Source organism: Babylonia areolata, chromosome 7 (assembly GCF_041734735.1).
Source record: "Babylonia areolata isolate BAREFJ2019XMU chromosome 7, ASM4173473v1, whole genome shotgun sequence".
NCBI lineage: Eukaryota > Metazoa > Mollusca > Gastropoda > Neogastropoda > Buccinidae > Babylonia > Babylonia areolata.
In genome coordinates, this window is record NC_134882.1 from 47,557,985 (window position 1) to 47,576,631 (window position 18,647).

Sequence of the window (18,647 nt, forward strand, 5' to 3'; positions counted from 1 at the left end):
CGTCTCCTCGTCGGCCCCTTGACATCTGCCTCTGGGGTGGGGCGCTCCAAGCTGGGGCCGGCCATAAAAAGGCCATAAAAGTGGTCCATGAAAGGTTGGAAGTTTGTTTCAGGCAGCGGGATCAAAGCACAGTGCGGCAGCTTGGCCGAAGAACAGCATAAATTCACATGGCAGATTCTCATTCTATTGCTGATCTGGTTCATAGTTAGCGTTGCACATGTCAAAATCATGATTTTTTTTTTTTAAACTCATCTGAGAAAAGGCGTGTCACCATTAAAAGTACACAAACTACGTTTCACAGACGATGCTTATGAAAGAAAATTTAACTGTCCATTTTGCAGACATCACAGAAAAAGAAAGGTTCATTTCGTATGTAAATTATCATATTAAAATATGTAAATATGTAAATTATCAATCATTGTGTTATTTTCATACCAGACCTCTGAATGTGTCAGCACCAGTATCAGTATCAGTAGCTCAAGGAGGCTTAACTCCGTTTGGACATATCCATATATGCTACACCACATCTGTCAAGCAGATGCCTGACCAGCAGCGTAACCCAACGTGCTTCGTCAGGAAAAAAAGGAAAAAAAAAAAAAAAGAGAGAGAGAGAAAAAAAGATAATAATGATGATGATGATAATAATAATAATAATGATGATATAAAAATAAAATAAAAAGACAATAATGATAATAAATAAATAAATAAATAACCAAATAAATGTAAAACATACAGACAGACAGACAGACAGACAGACACAGACACACACACACACACACACACACACATGCATAACAGATATGTAACAAAAATGCAGTTTCACAGATATGAAAAAAACAAACAAATACACATAAACGTACACGAGCCCCAACACACACACACACACACACACATCATCTTCCAATTTACCCTGCACCCTCCCCTCCCCCCCCCCCCCCCCCCCCCCTCACACATTCATTCCTAGGCTACGTATTGCAGCTTCCACGGCACACACACACACACACACACGCGCGCGCGCGCGCGCACACACACACGCACACACACACACTCTCTTATACAAGCACACACACACATACGCTCATACCCCCCCAGTCCTCTCCCCCCCACATACGCAAACTCTGTGTGTGTGTGTGTGTGTGTGTGTGTGTGTGCATGTGCATGTCTGTATTGTGGCAGCAACGGAATATTGGAAAATGCGGGTGTGAATGTTTCAACCTCATTTGATATGTGTCACTTAAAGGCCAAATCAATAAAATTTGTCATGATTCAAGACCCCCCCCCCTCTCTTTCTCTCTCTCTCTCTCTGTGTGTGTAAAAGATGTTTTCGTGTATAGCTTCAATGCCCCCAGCGGGCACGTCAAAAAGCATTTCTTAACTCACTCAGTACGGCCAGTCCTCTCTTCTCCTCTACACAGACCCCTCGGATGTCCAGTGGGTGTCTGAATGACCCAACCTTTAGCTTCCGTCGTCAGAATTGTGGTATTCTTTGTCAACATTCACCTCTTCAGTATAAGAGCGTTCCGCTTGCAATATTTTGATGATGGTAATTGGGGTGAAACGCTGTTAACGTCGTCTCTTTCGCCGTTCGTATGGAGAGAGTTAACCTGCCTTTCCTTACCTTGTCTTGCCTCACTGAAAGAGTGTCAGACTCATGGCAAATGGCTGTCAGCAACTATATAGCTGGCTGGACTCTGGTGTGTGGGTGGAAATAGCCTAGCTACGGCTTAGTGTTCAAGGGCCACAGCTTGTACAAGACACGTGAGTTGCTGACACAATTAAAGCAGCAATTACACGTCGATGTCCTGTTGAGATGTCAAGCTGTTGGATCACGCTATCCCCCTGAGCGAAAATCGCATCATGTTGTTTTAGTGCTTTCTTTAAGCTCTGAGATAAGGCTTTAATGGGCGACTCCGGTTTGTGTGAGAAAGGCGAGTTTTTGTTGAACATTCACGCTTCTCCTTCAAATGTCTAAGGAACGAACTCTTTTCCGCCGTCAACGGGCGACACTGGGTTGTGTGAGAAAGGCGAGTTTTTGTTGAACATTCACACTACTCGTACAATTGTCTAAGAAACGTACTATTTTCCGCGTTAACGGGCTACGCCAGTGTGTGTGAGAAAGGCAAGTTTTTGTTGAACATTTACGCCTCCTACAATTATCTAAGAAACGTACTCTTTTCAGCCACTAATGGGCGACGCCGGTGTGTGTGAGAAAGGCGAGTTTTTGTTGAACATTCACACTACTCTTACAATTGTCTAAGAAACGTAACGGGCGACGCCGGGTTGTGTGAGAAAGGCGAGTTTTGTGTTGAATATTCACACTCGTCCTACAATTGTCTAAGGAACGTACTCTTTTCCGCCGTTAACGGGCGACCCCGGGTTGTGTGAGAAAGGCGAGTTTTTGTTGAACATTCACACTACTCGTACAAATGCCTAAGAAGCGTGCTTTTTTCTGCCTTTTCGCTGTGGCCATACTGGTCATATGCGCACTGGATTACTTGCATTTCTTGCTTTCTGCAGGTTTACACGTTCCGTTTCGTTTCAACGAGAGGCAAAGGGACAGCAGTCAGTCGTTAACAAAGGTGAGTGCAGTGGTGAGTGAACTTGCCCCCAATCTTTCTTCAATCCTGTTTCATTCAGCTCAAAAGATGTTGTTATCTACTTCAAAGAGTTAAAACAGAAAAAAAGTTCGTTTGGTTCATTCGATTTCACATTATCAGGTAAGTAAGTGAAATACCAATACTACTACTGCTGCTACTACTACTAATGATAATGATTATGTTACTTCTACTACTACTACTAGCCCATATACCCATCGTTGATTATACATACATACAATATATATATAATTTATATATATATATATATATATATTAAAACAACAGTATTCAGATATGAAAAATATGACGTTTTAAGACAAGTGAAAAAGTAGATAAATGAATAGCCAGTACACACTTCCATGATTGCTATGTACATACCAATCATCAGGTAACAGGAAAACATTCAGGTAAAGAAAATCATAACTTCGTAAGTGACACAAGTGAAAACAAAACAAAACAAAAAAGACAAAAAAGGAGAAAAAGAAAAAGAATGCACCTTCCCTTGGACACTTCATACATTGTATTGAACTGTATTACTCTTTTTGTCACAACAGATTTCTCTGTCAAATTCAGGCTGCTCTCCCCAGGGAGAGCGCGTCACTTCACTGAGAACTCCACGCATTTTTGTTGTTGTATTTATTTCTACCTGAAATTTTATTTGTATTCCTATCGAAGTGAATTTTTCTATAGAATTTTGCCAGGGACAAAGCCTTTGTTGCCGTGGAAGCTTTTGCGTGCGCTAAGTGCATGCTGCACATGGGACCTCGGTTTATCGTTTCATCCGAATGACTAGCGTCCAGACCACCACTCGAGGTCTAGTAGAGGGGGAGAAAATACTGGCGACTGCATGATTCGAACCAGTGCGCTCAGATTCTTTCACTTCCTTCCAAGGCACCATTCTGGGCCATCACTCCATATATCAATCGTCATGAAAAAGGGAAACTTTCAGGTAAAAAAAAAAAAAAAAAAAAGTAGCCGTTTAACACAAAAATCCGACATCTGAAAAATCTATAAATAAAATAAAAATAAATGACATAAGGGAAATAAGGTTATGAGCAGCTATGAAAAAAGACTGATTGTACTGTTTGAATTTATATATGAGTGCCCTAGCCAAATGAAATTTGCAATGAACACATTAGAAACTATGTATTTTTGTAGTATATCTTCTTCTTCTTCGTTCGTGGGCTGCAACTCCCACGTTCACTCATATGTACGCGTGTGGGCTTTTACGTGTATGACCGTTTTTACCCCGCCATGTAGGCAGCCATATTCCGTTTTCGGGGATGTGCATGCTGGGTATGTTTTTGTTTCCATCACCCATCGAACGCCAACATGTATTACAGGATCTTTAACGTGCGTATTTGATCTTCTGCTTGCATATACACACAAAGGGGGTGTCAGGCACTAGCAGATCTGCACATATGTTGACCTTGGAGATAGGAAAAAATCTCCACCTTTTACCCACCAGGCGGCGTTACCAAGATTCGAAACCTGGGACCCTCAGATAGAAAGTCCAACGCTGTAAGCACTCGGCTATTGCGCCCGTAATTGTAGTATATAAATTCACCCCCTCTCCCTCTCTGTCTGTCTGTCTTTGTCACATCTGTGAAAGGAGAAAGATTGCTGATACTGTGATAGTTCTAGGGAGCTCTTCTGACTCAGGGGTCAAATGATGAGCACAAGGTCAGGGACATTGTGCTTCCCTCGAATATCCCACCCAATCAGAGTCTTTTCCTGAGAAAATTCAATGACTACTTCATTGGGGTAGGATCGAACAGACCAGACAGAAACAGCCTTGACCCTTCTAGCTCACCAAGCTCCACCGGTACTACCGAGTTCTCTGTGTAAGAAAAACGTGCTCCAGAACATTTTGTATTTGTATTTGTATTTCATTTTATCACAACAGATTTCTCTGTGTGAAATTCGGGCTGCTCTCCCCAGGGAGAGTGCGTCGCTACACTACAGCGCCACCCATAAAAAAAAAATTGTATATATTTTTTCCTGTTTTTAATCTGTTTTTCAAATCGAAGCGGATTTTTCTACAGAATTTTGCCAGGAACAACCCTTTTGTTGCCGTGGGTTCTTTTACGTGCGCTAAGTGCATGCTGCACACGGGACCTCAGTTTATCGTCTCATCCGAATGACTAGCGTCCAGACCACCACTCAAGGTCTAGTGGAGGGGGAGAAAATATCAGCGGCTGAGCCGTGATTCGAACCAGCTCGCTCAGATTCTCTCGCTTCCTAGGCGGACGCGTTACCTCTGGGCCATCACTCCAAAAATTAATAAGTCCTGTGATCTTGACACCACCGCGTCTCTGTCCTACATGATTGTCTGAATGGGATTATTCCCATTGTATTGTTGTTATGAATAAGTCCTTGTCATCTGGCTTGCCACGAAGAAAGAAAATAGGACCGTATTTTTTATATATATATATATATATATATATATATATATATATATGATAATATCTATTTCTTGTGCCTTTTCCAGAAGTTCAATGTCATTATGATTAGAATGTGTAGAATTAACTGATTTTTGTTGTTGTTGTTGCTATTTTTAAGCAAAAATTGATGTCAACTGACAAAAGTATTCTCGGAGAAAATGAATATCTTAAAGTTTACCACGCACACACACACACACGCACAAACACGGACACACACACACACACACACACACACACGCACAAGCGCGCGCGTGCGCGCACACACACACATTCACACACACACAAATATTCCCATCCCAACCCCGAAATACTGGGTTAGTACACATACTCTTATTTACACGGGTGAGCTATGAGTCAAAATTGCTGCAGATGATTAGCTGATATGCTGTCATATTGCACAACAACAACAACAACAACAAAAAAGAAGAAAAAAAGAAAATAAAAAGAAAGACAGACCATTATGTACTTATAGAGTAGAGCACAATTCTTTCCTTAATCTTGAGGCACATCGAATTATCAAATATTAATAATGTATGCGCATAAGTTTCAGGCAGACTCGATGTATTCTATTTCTAAAACGAAACATTGTGAAGTGGGTCACTGTTCTGCTTTCCTTCAGCTGCCAAGTGACCGGGGAGATGTTTTGCTGGACCGACTGTCTCCCAGGGTACAGGGGTCACGGGAAACTCCTGGTTTGGTGAGAGAGAGACAGAGACAGAGACAGAGAGAGAGAGAGAGGGGGGGGGCAGAGAGAGAGAATGAGAGAGAGACAGAAAGAGAGAGAGAGGACAGAGAGAGAGAGAGAGAGGGGGGGCAGAGAGAGAATGAGAGAGAGAGAATGAGAGAGAGAGAGACAGAAAGAGAGAGAGAGAGGACAGAGAGAGAGAGGGGGGGGGCAGAGAGAGAATGAGAGAGAGAGAGAATGAGAGAGGGGGGAAATAAAGAGAGAAAGAGGGAAATAGAAAAAGAGATGGAGATAGAAAGAGAAAGAGGGAAATAGAGAGAGAGGGAAAGAGAGAGAGAGAGTGAGAGAGGCAGACAGAGACAGAGTGACAGACAGAGAGACAGACAGACAGACAGACAGAGACAAAGACATAGGAATGGAGGGAGAGAGGTGTGAAAAGAATTGTGTGTGTGTGTGTGTGTGTGTGTGTGTGTGTGTGTGTGTGTGTGTGTGTGTGTGTGTGTGTGTGATTAATAGGCCTACCAATATTCCCAGTAAGATGATTGTAAGCCCCCCCTGTGGACTTGGAGCTTCCGTTATCTTGTAGGTGTGGTTGTTTCCATGCGATATTATGGCATTAAGTTATACGTTATTCGTAAGCATTATTGTCCCGACAATTGCTTGATGCTTGTTACATATATTAAAGAGTGGTATCTCTCTCCATACACAAGGTACACAACTTCAAGTCAGTGCTGCTTACGCTACCGATTGAGCTAGCACACAGGTAAAGACAAAGGTACATTGGAACAAACCCAGACACTTCCTCAAAAAAGGAAGCGCCGGGTCTGTCCTTATACCGATCATCTGACATGTGCACACAGCAGCAAAGACAGAAGAAATGTGCAAACACAAATAAGCTTTTTATTCAAAACTGGCATAGCCTCTTTAATCCTGAACAAGCCACACAGAACACATGGACAATACAGAACAAACACATGGTAGCATCGGTGGTTTTTTCAACTGGAAATTAAGGCCAGACACTACAGTAAAATTCATATCAGAGGTGTTTGTTGCCTTAATTTAAAATGTATTACACTTTGAAAGTATATTTACTGGGAAGTTCAAAACTATTCTTTTTTTGGTGTTTGGACCTCCGGTTGCCATGGAAACAGTCCAAGATGGCTGCCAAACAAACATTTTTAAAAGCTTAAGGCTTTTTTTCAATTGCACTTAGCCAAAATCTGTTTTCTGATCTAGTTTAGGAATGTTAATATCTATAAAAGTACGGATAGCTTTTTGATGTAATGACAAATTTATATTTTTGAGAATTTTGTTTGGTCAACGCAGTTATATTGCACCGATTGTTCTAAATAACATTCAAATAAAACATAACTATACATTTTGTTTCAAAAAAGCAATGCGTACTTTTAAGCGCCATACTTTAAAGAAGCACCATGCCAAATTTTAAGGCTCTGTGTTTATTTTTGTGGAAGTTTTAGCCATTTAAAATGTGCGTAGAGTGCGAAAAACAGAAAACCCAGAAAACGGAGAAAGAAGAACAGAAACTTTACTGGCTGAGTGTTGTTTAGCACAAGTGGTAGAAGAGTACAACTTACTCACCCAGCATGTTAATCCACAGCACAGCAACCACCAGGTAAGAGAAGAAGTTGAAATTGAAGTGTTTTGTGGCCAATAATAATCCAGTTCACAGCTCACATGATGACAAATTCACAAAGAATGTGAAATGGTTTACACAGATTGGCAGACACATTCCAGTGGTCTGGCTTTCCCATACTCCTGATATGAGAGTAGTTTTAGAGAGCACAGTGGAAGGGGGTACTTACAAGCTAGTGTCCTCCTGCTTGGTAGGCATCTGGATCCCTGGCCTCCTCCTCTCGGTTGTTGAGACGTCGTAGGGTGGCGTACCATACAGTGATGTGAATCCTCTCTTTTGCCATGTTCCATCATATGAAACACTGATATTGATGACTGGATTTTCACCTTTATCCAGTGCCCCCTGCAGGTCTTCATCGGTCTCTGCATACGCCTACTGGATTGTAGCTGCTGTGCGTTCTAAGAGTGTTGACCCTGATTCAATTTCAGCAGCTGAAAAATGCATAATGTTTGTGAGATATTTATGCTGTGCTCACAACTATATCATTTACATAGTTTACTTTCCTTCCTCAAGTGATGAGTCTAAATATCACACACACATACACATATACACATACATAAATATATAATATTGCAATGAAACACACACACACACACACACACACACACACACTGTGCATAATTTACACACATAACTGATATACATGCATTCACCCATTCATGAACACACACACGCACACACACACACACACACACACACAACACAAACACACACACACACACACATGGATCATAGTCAAGACTGAACAAGCAAAACTTTGCCTGAGTGACTGATTCAGTGGTTGACAGTGTAATGTTTCACTAGTGGTTATCAGTGCAGGGATGTGTGCACACTTGTGTGTATTTGTACTGCACAGTTAAAGATAAAGATTTTTTTAACCATCAAAAAAACCTCACAAACATACCTGTTACTTTCTTGTCATGGGCCTGGAAAGTTTTCAAATGCATGCCTGGTGTTCCCATGACAGTGCTGAAGGTTTGAAGAGCAGTGTAGCTGCCTCCCAGTTCATGGCTCAGCATGGTCATCCTGTTGTTTACTTCAAAACCTGTATTCTTTTTGTCATTGAATCCAGTTCGTGGGGATGAGAATTCGCACTTTTCATAACCACAGCCATCGCAGCACATGGCAAGCTTTGCCGCAAAACCAGCTTTCTCCCTCTCTCGCACACTGACTGACAGTCCCGTTTCTCCGCACTCTGGGCAACTCAGGTCACTCATCAGTCTGGTCAGCTGGAAAACGTGTAGCAAAGTCCAGTTCTGGTCTTCCACCTCACCATTATATACGACAGGGTTCATGATTTCGATCTTTCTTCTCGACGCACTTTTATCAGAGTCTGATGTCGAAGGTGCTGGTTTCTTCGAAGCGACGCTTTCAGTCGCTGCCGCGTCACATTTGGCCCATTTTGCTTTTGCAGCAGCTATCAAGTGCAGTCGTCTCTTTCCTTGCTTATGCCGAGGCATGATGAATCCAGGAGATGTCTTAGCTGGCAAAATAATCAACAATTGACGAGAAAAAACACTTTCATGTCAGCATGTTGTTGTTATTGGACGGCCATTTTGGCTTCTCGACGGAGGGAGCCGAGCGTGCCCGAAGGCTGGCTGAGCCCAGCGGAATGAAATCTGATTGGCTGAAATTTCCACTGGTGTCAGTCTCATCAATGAAACTGCACAGACATAGTACTCTATGCCCTTATTTGGGAAAACTCGGGAAAGTTCGCGCGATACAGTGTGTGTGGAAAATCGCTCGCAGTGTTTTATAGTCCGTTTCAACAACTAAAAGAACCGGGTCTGTGTATTCACAAGATGACGCTGTTTCTGTTGATATGCGATATGATAGGCTTCGGGAAATGAAAGTATACGTTGCTAAGGTGTAAAATCAACACTTTTGGACGATGTTTGAAAAATTCAGACAAAATCGACATCAGGAAGCAACTTTCATTTGCAAATATAACACCTTTTGCGACCGATTTAGTACAAAATATGAAAATGACTATAAAGATTAGATGTTGAAGAAGCAAATTATGCGAAAAAACGAAAATCATAAAAAATCATGATTTGGTCAAAATTTCACTACCGTGTCTGGCCTTAACAAACAACGAGGCTTGTTACATGATCTGCAGATCCTTTGGATAAGTGACATACTTCTTTAGTTCGCTTGTCGCCCAAAACTAAATAAGGGAAGTAGCTATCACTTTTCTTCTTTCATCCACGGTTGTTTCCTTGTAACGTAGCATGACGCTTTCTATGAATGTGTTCTCAGGTCCTTCCTGTTGTGCATTACATTTGGTGTGGGGACAAAACGTTCGGGTTTAAGGACTACCTGAGTGTGCTGAGTGCCATCAAGACTTTTCATCCCTTGAAGCTGTCGTTTCACCACACACACCAGCCTCGTCAGGACGACTACAATGTTTGGTTCGAGGTAAAAACAACAACAACAACAAAAATAAAATAAAAAAAAAGAGAAAGAAAGAAAGAAAAGAAAAGAAAAGAAACACCCTTGCCTTGTGTGTGTGTGTGTGTGTGTGTGTGTGTGTGTGTGTGTGTGTGGAGGGCAGCTGCTATGTACATATGTTTGTTAAAATGTATGTATGCAGTGTGTGTGTGTGTGTGTGTGTGTGTGTGTGTGTGTGTGTGTGTGTAGTTTGTTAGTCACATTCTGGTGTGTGTACGTAACATTGATGTAAAGTGTTTTTGTAAAAAAATAAAAAAAAGAAGTGTTTTGTAAATCACTTAGAACAAGATTTCTGTATAGTGTGTTATATAAGTATCCATGACGACCACGACGATGATGATGATGATTATCAATGTGATAGTTTTAATGTACTGTGTGCAGAAACTGGCATCAGAAACACCGGGGCTGGAGATGCATCCTCTGTCGCCAGCGCCACCGTGTGGATCAACGCGCATGCTCAGTACCGCACTGGACTTCCTGTCAGAGAGCGGCGGTATATTTGTCGGTGAAAATACCGTTCTGTCCCCCCCAGCTCTAAAAGCCCTACCGGTAAATACCGACCTATGGTTCGCATCTTCAAACAGTACCTCAGACTCGGACCGAACGAACGGGCTGATCGTCGTCGCTAGGACGGGGTTTAACAGGTCGTTGAAAGAGGCTTACTTGAAGAGGATCACTTCCGGTGATGTCGTCCGGCCCGGATGTCCGCCTCCCGGCAGCTTCCGCCCAAATGACTACTGTGCGGTCGTGCCGGAAGTTATGTACCCCCGTGACGTCATCCTTGCTCAGACCTCTTTCGCGGAGCTGGCACGTTTGCTTTTCTATGGGAGTCAGAGACCTGCGACGCCCGTGCCGGATTCCAGAGACCCCATCCCGCGAATCTCCCACTTCGTCAGGTTCACCAAGGGCAGCGATCACAGGCTGTTCAAAGGCGATTTTTCTTTCAACCATTTCCTGAGCGTTCTTAGCGCCCTGCACGTGGCCGGCTTCGAGCACGTGTACATGCACGTGGACGAGGAGCCCAGGGGCCGCTGGTGGGAGGAGCTGGCCAAGGAGAACGTCACAGTAGTCAAGGTGGTCCGGCCTCTCACCGTGTTTCAGCAGCCTGTCAACCACATCAAGCATGTCAGCGACGTGGCCAGGTCAGTGCGTCCTGATCCTCGGAACTGCTAGGTAAACTTAGACCCCCCCCCCCCCCCCGCACCCCACCCCCATCCCCCCACACCGCATGAAAAATAAAAGCGGTTTGAAACAGTTTAATCTAGTGGAGATCAGCAACGGAAACACAATTCTGTGCGGGTGCTTATTGAATGCAGTCGTTAGAAAGTGAATTATTTCTATCTAACGGGCGCAATAGCCGAGTGGTTAAAGCGTTGTACTTTCAATCTGAGGGTCCCGGGGTTTCGAATCTCAATAAACGGCGATTGGTGGGTAAAGGGTGGAGACTTTTTCGATCTCCCAGGTCAACATATGTGCAGACCTGCTAGGGCCAGAACCCCCTTCGTGTGTATATATGCACGCAGAAGATCAAATAAGCACGTTAAAGATCCTGTAACCCATGTCAGCATTTCGGTGGGTCATGGAAACAAGAACATATCCAGCATGCACCCCCCTCCCCGAAAACGGAGTATGGCTGCCTACATGGCTGGGTAACTAAACAAAACGGTCATACACGAAAAATGTCACATATCTGTCTGAGTGTATATGTGTGCCTGCCTGAAATCTGATTGAATGACACGTGAGACGAACGATGAGCGCCCGATGGCAGGCGTCAGTCGGCTCTACCCAGGTAGGCAGCGTGTTGTGCAAATGAACCCGTGTTTGTAAAGCGCTTAAAGCTTGGTCTCCGACCGAGGATAGGCGCTATACAAGTATCCGTATCATCAGGCCAGAAATAAATATGTTTAAAACAATTTAATTTAGTGGAGATGAGCAAAACGAAAAAACCCAACAAACAACATCAACAAACAAACAAACAAAAACAACAACAACAAAAAAAACAACAAAAACAAAAACAAACAAAAAACAAACAAATAAATGAATATGTAAAACAAACAACAACAAAACAACAACAACAACAACAACAAACACCAATACAACAACAACAACAACAACTAAAATATGTTTATAACTTTCTTACATCCAACAACCTGATTACAGAAGCACAGTTAGGGTTTATTCATGGTGACTCGACAATCAACCAACTTCTTATTATCTATGACAACTTAGTAAATAACTACGATAAAAATATTCCTGTTCAGTCAATATTTTTTGATATATCTAAAGCTTTCGATCGTTTGTGGCACAGGGGCCTTTTACTTAAGCTGGAAGCTGCTGGTATCAGAGGCAAACTCTTGGTTTGGTTTCGAGATTATCTCTCAGACAGGTACCAGTCAGTTCTAATGAAAGGTGCACAGTCAGTTAAGTTAAAACTTCCCCAGGGTGTACCACAAGGATCTGTTCTTGGTCCTCTGTTATTTCTAGTCTATATCAATGACATAGTCTGTAGTATTAGTTCTGATATAAAATCATTTGCTGATGACACGAGCATGTCTCTTGCAATGAGAAGCCCTGTCACGAGAAAACAAACCCTGCAAGCTGACTTAAATAGAATAGACGTTTGGGCAAATACATGGAAAGTTAAATTTAATGAATCTAAAACAGAACTACTAAATGTATTCCGGGGAAACGTAGACTGCTACGACCTAACTTTTGGAAGTGTCAACTTACCGCAACACAATCAACACAAGCACCTAGGGATCATTCTGCAAAGTAATTGTAGGTGGATTGACCACATAGATAGTATCGTTTGTAAGGCTGGGTTACTGATCAACTGTCTTCGTTCATTTAAGTACAAGCTGACCAGGGGGGCTCTGGAAACGATGTATAGATCCTTCATCGTCCTAATCTTTGACTATGCTAATATAATCTGGGACAACTGCGCACAGTACCAATGTAAAATGTTGGAAGACTTACACGTAGACGCTCTGCGTATTTTCACTGGTACCGTACGTGGTACTAGCCACGATAAATTGCTTGCAGAATCAGGATTCTGTTCATTAAAAGAAAGGCGTCGTAGACATAAGATAATAATGTACTTTAAAATCATCAACAATATTTGTCCTCAGTACCTTACCCACTTATTGCCCCCTCTCGTGTCAACAGTAAACCCATACCACAGGCGAAGACCATTTGAACGAATCGTCCCTCCACACCACACTGACATTTACAACAGATCTTTTTTCCCTTCAGCCACGGCTGTTTGGAACACCCTTTCTCTTTCTGTTCAACAGACCCAGTCTCTCAGTCAACTGAAACGCTACCTTTCCTCTACAGACACTACAGTCCCACCATATTATTATCTGGGTAAAAGGAAAGAACAAATTATTCACTGTCGTCTGAGACTTGGTATGAGCGAATTAAACTCTGACCTGTATAATAGACATATAAAGAATGACCCATCTCGTGCTTGCAGTTTTCCGCAAGAGACAGCTGAGCATTTTCTATTGCACTGCCCGAACCACAACATACATAGAGCAAACTCTATTCATAATCTCCCACAAGAACATATCACTGTACATAACTTACTATTTGGTAACACCTCCTTTAGTCTTGAGATAAATGTCAGCATCTTTGAAACTGTTCATAAGTTTATTACTCAAAGCGAACGATTCGATCCCTAATTCAGACAATTCCCTCTTTTTATGTATATGTATATGTATCTATATGTGTATGTGTGTATGTATATGCATATACACATCGTGGTATTCTTTGTCTACATTCACCTCTTCAGTATAAGAGCCTTCCGCTCGCATTATTTTGATGATGGTAACTGGGGTGAAACGCTGTTAACGTCGTCTCTTTCGAGAGAGAGAGTTAAACCAACAACAACAACGTGTGCTTCCTGAATACAATCGTTAGAAAGTGAATGATTTCTATTCAATGGACTCTGGCGCGTTTTTGTTTTTTCTCTTCTACTTGCAGGTACATGATATTGGACAAATACGGAGGGGCCTATCAGGACCCCGATGCAGTCTGGACCTCCTACGTCCCTGACTCCATGCTGTCCTTCCCAGTTGTGGCTGCCCTGGACTGGTCCAAGAAGAACAACTGGCCCGAATCAATAAACCAGGGCGTTCTGCTGGCCAAACCTCGTACGCTGTGGATGCGTCATTTCCTTCGCACTCACAGGGATTTTCGGGACAAAGACTTCGGGTTCAATTCTCTGTTGATGTCGTACAGGACCTACGAGTTGTACCCTCATCTCATGTCTCTGGATCTGAGACTGCAGGTTTGGTCTTACGAAGTCTCCATCTTTCTTTCAGCGGCGGGTTGCCATAATCAGCCGCCACGCATTTTGTCGTTGTTGTTGTTGAAACTGAGATCATCTTGTGAACAGGAAGTATGACAGGCCATGGACTTTGACCCGGTGTAACGTCCAAAATTGCCCTCCCCCCTTCTGTAGGTCCCCCCCCCCCCCCCCCCGAGGTACATACGGAAGAGGGGTTGTGGGGTGGGGGCGAACATTTTGGGACGTACACCGGTAAGGTTTCAGGTCCCTGACAGTCACCAAGAAGAGGATGATCTGGTGTCCTCACAGAGACCACACATACCCAGTGCCAATAATGAGACTCCAGCAGAAATATAACGAATGTATCCGCATGCACGTCACGTCACAGATGCACAAAAGAATATGTAACAACAACAACAACAAAAACAACAACAGCAAGACAAGTTCATTAGAATGTCACTGCATTTCAGAATCTCAGAATATGGCAAAGTTGTACGTGATTGAACGAAAATTCTGTCTTTGAATAATTATGATTTCAGAATGAATATGATTACGTAATAATGTGTGGTATGGAATCACTAAAACGGGATGAATTCTTGTGGTGCAGCGACAAAAAATTGTAACCCAAAGATGGGATTAAGGAAGGAAACCTTCCCCCCACCAAAAAAACAACAACAAAAAACAAACAAACAAACAAAAAAACCAACAAAAAACCCCAACCAACCAACCAAACAAGCAAACCAACAAAAAACAAAACAAAAGTAGTGTGCCATTATTCTTCTCCTTGTTTTTTTCTTCTTTTTTTTTGTCTGAACGTGGCTGAATGGTTCATATCATAAGACTGCTCGTCTGCCAATACAGAGTCTGTGAGGGTCTGGGTTCGAATCCCGCTCTCACCTTTGCTCCCAAGTTTGACTGCAAAATGGAACTGTGCGTCCAGTCAGTGGGGGTGAGAAGACAAACCGAGGTCCCGTGTGCATGCAGCACGCACTCTGCGCACTGTAAAAGAACCCATGGCGACGAGAGCCGTTGCCCTCTTAGCGAAAACTTCTGTAGCGGAAATCCACTTTGATCGATACACAATATAATTTTATATTTGCATTTTTTATTATTTATTTTTTTATTTGTATTTCTTTTTGCCACAACAGATTTCTCCGTGTGAAAATTCGGGCTGCTCTCCCCAGGGAGAGCGCGTCACTACATTACAGCGCCACCCATTTTTTATTTTATTTATTTAATTATTTTTTTTTTTTTACTGCGTGCAGTTTTATTTGTTTTTCCTATCGAAGTGGAATTTTTCTACAGAATTTTGCCAGAAACAACCCTTTTGTTGCCGTGGGTTCTTTTACGTGCGCTAAGTGCATGTTGCACATGGGACCTTGGTTTATCGTCTCATCCGAATGACTAGCGTCCAGACCACCACTTAAGGTCTAGTGGTGGAGGAAGAAAATATCGGCGGCTGAGCTGTGATTCGAACCAGCGCGCTCAGATTCTCTCGCTTCCTCGGCGGACGCGTTACCTCTAGACCATCAATATATATATATATATATATATATATATATATATATATATATATATATATATATATAAGCATGCACTCAAGGCCTGACTGACAAGGCGCGTTGGGTTAACCTGCTGCAGGGTCAAGCATCTGCCTAGCAAGATGTATATATATATATATATATATATATATATATATATATATATATATATATATATATATATATATATATATATATATATATATATATGTGTGTGTGTGTGTGTGTGTGTGTGTGTGTGTGGATTTGTTTGAGCGGGGTGAAGCCTCCTTATGAAGAAGAAATGAAAACTGAAAACTGGAAACTGAAACTTTTTTTTTTTTTTTCTCCAGGTAATATGTCACGCGGGAATATGTCACCCGACTTGGGAAAAGACACACACACGACCTCTCGAAGACCGTCGCCCCACCCTCCCTTTCCGCTGGCAAGACGTTCGTTCCCTCCACGTGACCCATCCCAAACCCCATCCTACTTTCGCGTCCCTCGAGGCGTTGAGGGGAGGGAAGGACATCTTCGCCGAGATCGGGAGATTCATTCTGGAGAAGAGTGGTAGACTGCATTTGTTGTCGTCTTGACTCAAAGTGAATTCCTAGCATCCTGTCTCTTCCAACCCTCTCCCCCCTCCACCCCCCAACACCCCCAACACCCCTACCCTGCCCGTCTGCCCCCCCCCCCCCTTCCCCTCCGTACCCCTTGCCCACCTTGTCCCCAACACCCCCCTCCCTCCCTCCTCAGTTTGGGATTACGTCACTTACATCTTATTTTTTCTTCCTTTCCCCAGCAATGTTGTCTATTTTGCCTGTATCTCTCTCTTTCTCTATCTCTCTCTCATATATATATATATATATATATATATATAAACAATCAATACATTCCCCCCCTCTCTCTCTGTCTCCTCTTTCTGTCTCAGTCTCTCTCTCTCGTTATTTTTTCATTCATTCTTTCATCCGCTCTCTCTCTCTCTCTCTCTCTCTCTCTCTCTCTCTCTCTCCCTCTCCCTCCCTCCCCCCCTCTCTCTGTGTTTCTCTCTCTGTTTTTCTCGCTCTTTTGCTCGATTTCTCCATATGTGGGTCTAAGCTGTGATTGTAGTGTTTTTATGTGATTTCTTCTTCTTTCATTTATTCGCTGTGCATTGTTCAGAAGTTGGAACTTATTTTGCCAACTTGCTAGCTTATGTTCATTTTATTTCATCGTCTAGCAGTCTACATAGCTATTTTTGATTCCAGAACTGTTTTTTCACGGTAATTTTGGGTCTTTTTTTTCTTCTCATTCTTGTATTTGCAAACCTGTATTTTTTGGTCATAATGCAGTTTATCCTCGATTGTGTATCGCATTTCAAGCCATGTTTTCCTCCCCCCCGCCCTGCGTTTTGGAACTTACAGTCAAACATGTGCTTGAAGGTGGGTTTGTACTGGGTTTTTGGGCATTTTTCTATGTTTACCATTTTCATGGAAGACTAACCTGGGTCACGTGTGTTGATCCCACTTCAAGGGCTTATAATTATGTCGTGTGCTACAGAGAGAGGATAACAGACCGGTATTTATAGGTACTGTTTGTGGACGCAGGTGTTTTATTTTCTCCATGCAGCCTTGTTTATCTGTTTTCATCATTGATTCAATTTGATTAAGGGTGTTTGTTGCATATCTGTTATGTATATGTGTGTGTGTGTGTATGTGTGAATGTGTGTCTGCATGTTTTACATTTATTTGCTTATTCATCATCATTGTTGTCTTCTTTTATTAATTTAATTTAATTTAATTTTATGTATTGTATTTTATGTATTTATGTATTTATTTATTTATTATTATTATCATTTAAAAAATTATTTTATTAAATTATTTTTTTGTGTACGCTAACAGCTGACTTCATCAAGTTTATGCGTCTTATAAATATTATTATTATTAGCAGTAGTTCTTTTTTTTTTATGTATTTATCTATTATTTATTCATTTATTTACTCATTTCTTTTTATTTTATTTATCTATTTATTTATTTTTTGTTTGTTTGTTTTGTTTTGTTATTTTATTTTATTATTCTATTTTATTTTTATTCTTATTTTATTTTATTGATTTATTTTCATTTATTTTATTTTTATTTAAAAAAAAATTCCTCGAGGCCTGACTAAGCGCGTTGGGTTACGCTGCTGGTCAGTTATCTGCTTGGCAGATGTAGTGTAGCATATATGGATTTGTCCGAACGCAGTGACGCCTCCTTGAAGCTACTGGTACTGATACTAACGGTGGTTTTTTTTTTTCCTGGTTTCCAGGAGGCCATTTCAGTTTTTGCTGTTATTTCCCCATTTGTCTTGGCCTTTAGTTTCAGTTTCTTAAGGAAGCGTCGCTGCGTTGGGACAAATCCCTATGCGCTACACCACATCTGCTAGGCAGATGCCTGACCAGCAGCATAGTCAGGCATTGAGTGCGTGCCTTATCATATCTGTGTACCTATCAGAGTGGATGTCTTGTATACAATGTTGTCATAGGACAACACTCTCGTTGCCATGGGTTCTTTAACAGTGCGCCAAGTGTGTGCTGCACACAGGACCTCGGTTTATCGTCTCATCCGAATGACCAGACGCTCTGTTTCCATTTTCCAGTCAAACTTCGGAGAAAGGTTGAGAGCGGGATTCGAACACGGACCCACGCAGACTCTGTGTTGGCGCATGAGCGTCTTAACCATTCTGCCACCTTCACGGCCTTTGATATTATTCACATATTGTTTATTCTGTGATGCCTAAACTCTTAAAAAAATCTTCTTGTTTCAAAACCCCTTGAGTTCGCCAGAACGTATCTCGTACGTGCATAGTGACGTCACTGGTGACGTCATCGAAAAACGGGAAATATCTCTGGAAGGCTGAAAATTCACACAGTTCATCTAGAGTGGTATATCTCCAGATTATTTTCTCAGTTTTAAGCTTATTGTTTTGGATATTGTTATATGGCTTGAAGCACAACTTTCTACTGTTTTTTTTCCCCACTGGCATTG

General features: G+C 42.0%; 1 protein-coding gene across 1 annotated transcript in view; it reads left to right on the top strand.

The window, feature by feature from the left end:
* Window positions 1-1,994: 1,994 nt before the first annotated feature.
* LOC143283859 (uncharacterized) overlaps window positions 1,995-18,647 on the top strand; it is an 18,933-nt gene continuing 2,280 nt past the window's right edge. Inside the window, exons 1-5 of the mRNA XM_076590237.1 lie at window positions 1,995-2,579; window positions 5,661-5,738; window positions 9,640-9,798; window positions 10,213-10,973; window positions 13,816-14,122. Coding sequence (XP_076446352.1) covers window positions 2,427-2,579; window positions 5,661-5,738; window positions 9,640-9,798; window positions 10,213-10,973; window positions 13,816-14,122 — 1,458 coding nt within the window. The 5' untranslated portion in view covers window positions 1,995-2,426. The remainder of the gene's footprint in view (window positions 2,580-5,660; window positions 5,739-9,639; window positions 9,799-10,212; window positions 10,974-13,815; window positions 14,123-18,647) is intronic.